Source organism: Lathyrus oleraceus, chromosome 2 (genome assembly GCF_024323335.1).
Source record: "Lathyrus oleraceus cultivar Zhongwan6 chromosome 2, CAAS_Psat_ZW6_1.0, whole genome shotgun sequence".
NCBI classification, from domain to species: domain Eukaryota; kingdom Viridiplantae; phylum Streptophyta; class Magnoliopsida; order Fabales; family Fabaceae; genus Lathyrus; species Lathyrus oleraceus.
The window spans coordinates 36920430-36927934 of NC_066580.1; the positions used below are offsets into that span (position 1 = coordinate 36920430).

The 7505-nt window shown below is 35.6% G+C and overlaps 1 protein-coding gene across 1 annotated transcript; it reads left to right on the forward strand.

Annotated features, from left to right (window-relative positions):
- Positions 1-380: 380 nt before the first annotated feature.
- Positions 381-1667, forward strand: LOC127117921 (NDR1/HIN1-like protein 13). Its single transcript, XM_051048048.1, has one exon. It carries the CDS (start codon positions 671-673, stop codon positions 1466-1468), a length of 798 nt encoding a protein of 265 aa, XP_050904005.1. The 5' UTR covers positions 381-670; the 3' UTR covers positions 1469-1667.
- The last annotated feature ends 5838 nt before the right edge of the window (positions 1668-7505 follow it).

Consider the following 7505-nt stretch of genomic DNA (forward strand, 5'->3'; position numbering starts at 1 on the left):
CCTTCTTATATTTTTCTTATCTTCAAAGATATCATGGTTCAATCATTGGTGAGTGGTATATTCCTTAAACTTTCTTTCCTCCTACATACATTCCATAAAACATGAATAAAATGGATTTAATTATAAACGGTACGTGCGACGAGCTCAATACTTTGTTTTGGATCTTTTATTTCTTAACTTAGTTTTATATTAGTTAATTAATTAATATACATTAGAAATTGGTACCAATTCAAATTAAACAAACCGTGTATAGCAAAATTCCAACCAACTCACTGACAAATGGATCGGCAATCAACATCCCGTATGACTGTATTTAAGAAAAAATCAAATCAAATCTAAATATTACAGCCAAAACACTTAAACTTTTTTGACCAATTCCCTTTAATATATATTTTTTCATTCTTTTTCCATTTTTGCCAGGTTGGAACTGACCCCACATTGAACTGTACCGTTTTTTTCTACTTAACTTAATTATTATTAATTATAATAGATATTATGTTTACTAAGTAATTCCATATCATACCCTTATATGGTTGTTATATAAATACAAATCGTTCACTAATGTTCTGATAAATTTGCATTTGCAGAAAAATTTGCATTTGAATTTGAATTTGAATTTGAATTTGAATTTGAGTAGATAAATTTAGTCTCTCGACTCGTCACTCACTCAATGGCTGACCGAGTTCACCCTTACGACTCGCCACCGGTTTCTGAGGAACATGCTGTTGTCGCTCCCAAGCCACCTCCAACGCCGCCGTCGGAAAAGCCTGTTCCACCGCCGGGAACGTATGTCATACAGATTCCCAAGGATATCATTCACCGCATTCCTCCAAAAGAGAACGCTCGTCTCTACGAAGAATACACTCGCAAGAAAAACCGTCGGAACCGTTGTTGCTGCTTCTGCTGGTTCTTCGGAATACTCTTCATCCTCATCGTGCTGCTCGGCATCGCCGCCGGGGTTTTCTACCTCGTTGTTCGTCCTGAATCGCCGAACTACTCAATCGAAAGCATTAACATCAGAGGAATAAACATAACGTCGCCGTCTTCCACGGCGGCGATCTCGCCGGAGTTTGATGTCACTGTTAAAGCCAGTAACCCTAACAACAAGATCGGAATCCGTTACGAGAAAGATAGCTCTGCGGAAATTTTCTACAAAGACGTGAAGCTATGTAACGGCGTTTTGCCGGCGTTCTATCAGCCGTCGAATAATGTGACGGTGTTCAAAACGGTGTTAAAGGGTAACGGAATTAAGATGGGAAGTGAGGACCAGAGAGCGTTGGTTACGGCGCAGAGTAAACGGGAAGTGTTGTTGGTCGTTAAACTGAGAGCGCCTGTGAAAATAAAAGTGGGGTCTGTTAAAACGTGGAAGATTACCGTTAAAGTTGACTGTGATTTGACGGTGGATAAATTGACTGGGAATGCTAAGATTGTTTCTAGGAATTGTAACTTTAAATTGGATCTTTGGTAACGGAAAGTAAATTCTTTTGAGATTATTATAGGGATAGGATGAATACATTGCTTTTATTTCAATTTAAATTGAGTATTAAATTTTAAAGTCAAAGTTTGACCTGTTATTCATTAGTATGATTTTTTTTAATGTGTTTGATGTTTCTAAATGTATGTTTTTCTTTTATTGAATGAACTAGTAACGGATCCGGGAATGCTTTGTTATTGATTCGTGAATGATTAACTTAAAAATTGATTTTTTTTAAATAATCATTATTTTTAAATTAAATATTAAAATAATTGTATTTTAAAATTATTTATCAAATTAACCAGTATTATCCTTATGCACTAAGGCCTCGATGGTGGTAGCGACAACATCGACAACATGTCACTGCAAGTGGTGCATGCATGCATCCATTAGGAGCATGTGCCCCTGCATGTGGCTACTCCTTAATTTTTCTTAAATTTCTTTTAATTATAATTAAAAAAATTGAAATAAAAAAATTAAAAAATTTATAATATTATCTTATAAAATTTAAATACACAACAATTTGATAAGAAAATTAAAGACTCGTCCGATCGAAACACCCACATGTTTCACATCCTGGTGCATTAGTCTGTCTTCGAGGTCTCCCACGATTTTTCTGTGGTGTTTGTGATCTTTGAGTGTTGGCTTGAGGAAAAAGATGGTTGGTGCGAGGATCTTGAGGTATTTGACATCATTTCTCTCTAATAGCTGGGGGGTTGCCGCCAACGGTGCTGTCATAATTAAGTTCAGTGTCCATGTTGTCGTAGTTGAATCGTTGTGGTTAGATTATGAGTGGACGGTATGATTGATTGAATTGAGACATTAAATCATTTTGGAAACGAAGCAATGGTTCTTGTGGTGTAAGAAAGTCATATTGTGGTTGGGTGCTTTGGCGGTGGGATGTTTGGGTGTTCATTGGTGGGTGGCTATTGTGGGATGGTGTGGAATCATATGAATCATTGGGGCTATAGTAATATGTAGTGGGGGCATGTGGTTGTTGGTGGTATAGACCATGCTCTTGGTGTTGTGTTTGAGTGTGTGACATGTATTGATTGTGAGGTTGGGTGTTTGGTGGTTGAGTGTATATGGTATGGTGACGTTGTGAGGTTGGTCGTTGGGTTTGGGTGAGTTGACATTGTTCTTGGGTTTGGTAATGGTGTGAGGTTGGTTGTTGGGTGGGGTTTATTGTTGGGTGTATGATGGCGAAGCTCGTTGGCGTGGATCAATCAAATACCTTAGCTCATATACAAATTATATCGTTATAACCGACCTAAACCAATTCATATAATGTTTAAATGGTCTGACACCTTGTATGATTGGTTCGTTTAAGATGTGTCAACGTCAGTTTTTCCAATAACGACACATCTTTTTAGCAAAGTCTCTCAAATCGGAATAATCCCATTATGCATCGACTCATTGTTGATGCCAGTCTCCCAAACACGTTGGAGCGTCTGGAATTTGTTATTGCATGCCGAACTGTAGTTTCACACAGTCACTCTGGTGCATCTCCACGGTAGTGAACCTAATGATTGGTGTTTTGTTGTCTAAACTGCAACATCATCAGAGTTAACCTGATGGTCAAGACCCATATACGACTTCTAGATAAACTGTATAAGAAAAATACATGATTATAAGATTTGGTAATTTGGTAAAAAAAATTTAAAAAATTTAGAGTTGTTTAGGTGTAATACATCGTCTGGTCCAAGGTGGTCTAAAAGATTGCGATAGACAACCATAGCGTGTTTGGGACACATGTTGTAGTCATCCCCAAACCTGACCATCTAAAACAAAAATATTGAAAATATATTAGTTACAGTTAGTTGTAGTATAAAGCATAACAAATTCGAAGATTTAAGATAAACTTACTTTATTACGAAGGGAAATGTGAATTGTTTCTCGTTTACTGGGGTGAGTGATGACATTCTCGGCTAACCCCATGCTTGTAGCAAAAAGGCGCAAGAATTAAACGTACAAGTATTCTTTTTTTCATTTTTACACAACGAATTATATAAATGGGACAAAACATGTAGACGTTCTCTAGTGTGATGGTACATTCTCCGAATGGAAGGTGAAATGTGTGGGTCTCGAGTCTCATCTTTCTACCAAAGCAAGAATAAATTTGTAATCAATAAAGTATTTGACTATGTTGAGTATATTACCAAAACCTCCTGCTCGTAAGTATGGTTCTATCAATGGATCGTGTGGTAGATATTCATGTACACGACATCAAAATCTCTTTGGTTCCTATCAAAAGATTATTAAGGAAATATGCAAGAAAAAATAATAAACTATAGTATTAAGGAAATTAAATAAGCTACATTATTAAGAAATAGTAACTTACAAACTCCGTAACATTATCGATAGTTCCTCGATATTCATCACTCATGGTTAGTATAGACACTTTTGTTGAATGCTTTTAAGTATTTGTTGCTGACAAAGTGGATAGGTTGAGTGTATGTTGCAGACAATGTAGATAGATTAAGTGTGCTTGATGGAAATGCTAAGAAACACATTAATATTTATAGATGGGAATGACACATTCACGTGATTATTTTTTGCATGTGATATCCAAAGTATTCGCCATTGGGTATGGCACATATGTTGTATTTTTAAAGCATGCACCATTGGATATGACACCTCATATGGTAGAGAATTATGTCGGGAATCATGCAGTGAATCGTGGCAGGGAATCATGCAGGGAATATATTCCTTGTAGACTGTGTTATAGCATCATGCATGTAAGATTCTTGGTAGTCTGAATAATATACTCGTGCATGCAAAGGTACAAGCCAATGCAAACGACACATGGGTGAAAATACTATAACATGTGCCACACCCTATGGCGCATATATTGTTTTTTCTCAATCCAACCTCATCCCTATTTAAGTGCATGTTGATACAACTAAGACGCAATTCATACTCTATTCTCACAACCACTACACTAAAATACATTGCATTTTACAAAAATGGCTCCATCACCATAATACATGATCAATGCTCACATTAATAGTGAAATATTTGAATGTGAGTTATCCGATTTTAATTTTTATAATACAAAATTGACTCGGTTTACAATAAATAAACGATCAAATTTTTTCACATTTGAAACAGAGAATAGAAAAGAAGTTGCAGCGTAGTTGGGTGGTACAAATCATCTTCAAAAATCCGGCATTTTTTTGTAGACAACTAGGTTAAGTTTTATCATCTAAAGATCTTAGATGATGAAGATGTTCATAATATGTTTCTCAATCATGAACATTCCGGGTTCAACGATATTGAGTTATATATTTTACAACAATAAAATCACTTGTCTCAGTTTGTTGATCTGTCACAAGCGTTTTGTGAAACTGACAATGATGAACAAGCTGGAGTCGATGACGTTGATGAGAAAGAAGAAGAAGAAGAAGAAGAAGAAGAAGACGAGATATTGGTTGATCAAATGGTGAACAATGACATTGTCGACCACAAGCAAGAGCCATTACCAGCTAGTCATGTTTATTATCCACCTCAACACATGATAACGGCTGGTAGGATCCTCCTTCAACGCATGTCCACTGCATTAGACACATCGCTCAAATTTTCATACAGGAGATCAAAGACAAGATGTTGCGGAAGAAGGTTATGATCGCAAGGTATGCATTAACATAACCTTCCTTCAAACACTACCATGAAGACATCAGATTAACAAATGCAAATGCAATAACATGGATCGACAATATTCCATTGGATAAGTGGACTAGGGCATGCGACAACGGCAAAGGATGAGGCAATATGGCAACAAATCTCGTGGAATTAGTGAACTATATCTTCAAAGGCATATAAACCTACCAATAATCTCTTTAGTCAGAGCAACCTATTTTAGGCTAGGGGAACTGTTTGAGATCAGACATTCCAAATGGAGTTCAGTGTTACAATCGGGGCAGTTGTTCAGTGATACTTTAATAAAATTCATTAAGGAGGAAGATACCAAAGCTAACATACATGTGTTCACAGTGTTTGACCGTACTAAAGGTTGGTTCAATGTTATTGAGTTAATGGATCACAATGAAGGGAGGCTGAGGGAACACTATCGAGTGGAATTGGATAAAGGTTGGTGTCAATGCGGAAAGTTCCAAGCCTTTCGTATGTCTTTCTCTCATGTCATAGTGGCATGTTCAAAGGCTCGACATAAACCTTTCAACTTACTATCCTCCATTTACAAAGTCATAAACCTATGCAATATTTACAACAATAATTTTTTGTTGGTAGAAAAAGAGGATTGTTGGTCTGCATATCAAGAGGAGATTGTCTAGCACAATGAAAAAATGCAAAGAAAGAAAAAGGGTCGCCATAACAAGGTAATGCTCCGATTTTTTTAAAATTATTTTTCATAATTTAATTATGTAATAGTCGTGGTTGTCTTGTGTTGATTGGTGTTTTGATGTGTTGTGTTACCCTTGATGTATGGTAGTTGCCTTAGAATTATAGAAATTAAGGTAATGAGGAGTGTGTGAGCAAAAGTGTAAAAAGGGTGGTGAGGTGAGTAAAACAATTAATTATATTAGTTCTTATTTACTTAATTAGTTAATATTAGTTGAATATTAATTTAATTAGTTCATTTAGTGGGTTATTATTATTGTTATTATTTAATAGGTGGAAATTAGTGATAATAGTAATAAGTTAATAAAATAATGATAGGTGATTATTATTTAGATTAAATAATTAGAGGTATTATTATTTTTTATTATTCTATTTAGTGTGATTAGTAATAAAAATAAGTGTTATAATAAAAATAGAAAAGGGGATAGTGAGATAGAAACAGGGAACATGTAACGATTGTGAGAAAAGATAAGAAATTGAGAAAAGGAGAATAATATGCTAGAGCTCAAGAGGAGAATTCACTATTGTTGAAGGTCAAATAATCAATTGCTAGGAACTCTAAGGTAAGGATAAGGTTCTGATTATCTAAGGCTTAACATGATGATGGTGGATAGATTATGCCATGTAGGTTTTGTGCTCTTCTTCTCTATATTCATGATCATTGTGATAGTTGGCAATTGTTGAATTGATTAATTACTTGTTGAATTGTGTATGTGTGGTATGATGATATTGTGACTAATGTTTGAATGATGAATTGTTGCAATTGTTGTTGTTGGAATCATAAAATTTAGTTGGATTATATGATGTCAATGTTGTGTGATTCTTTGTTGATGTATGTCATGTATTATGTTGAAAAAGATATGAATCGGTGATCAAAATGACGAAATTGATGTTATAGTTAAGTAAGGTTGTTGATCCATGACTATATGAAGAAATAGATGAGATTGAATGATTTTGTTGATGTCAATATGTGATATAATGTGAATTTATTGTTTTAATCATTGAATAATTATAGTATGTCGAATTCTGAGATCGAAGGTTTTTACGGAGTCGAAATCGGAGATCCAAAAGGCCTCAAACGGTGGAAAAACACAAAGTCTTCATTCTGAAGGTCTATGGCGAACGCCATGAACCCATGGTGGACACCATAAAGCCCCTGATGGAGGGCTCCATGCCCGTGATGCTTCCCCATTGTGGCCAGGCATATTTGGATTCCAACACGGTTTTGATCATACCTTTTGTTTCGAGTGTCCGATTTGAGTGTCGTTCGAAGCGTCAGAAAGCTGAAAGCGTGTACTTTCATTTATAATTGGTTTCAGTACCTGAAAATGAATATTTTTCTATGATATGGTGTTTAAATGAATTGTAATGTTTATGTGGTGGTGTGACATAACCTTAAATGCATTGTTGTTGCTTGTTATGTTATATGTTGATGTTGTTGAGTTGTATAATATATGTTTGATGCATGATGGCCAATATTAGTGGTGTACATTGACTATGGTGGTGGGTCATTGTTCATGATGTTGTTGTTTCATGTATAATATGGTGTATACATTCATGTTGTTGGACAAATGGTCAGTTGTTGGTGAGCCTTAAATCCCATTGTGTGGATTGGGCGGGTAGCTGATTTTGGAGGTGATGGAATAGGTGAGTCATTATCGAAGGTGATGGT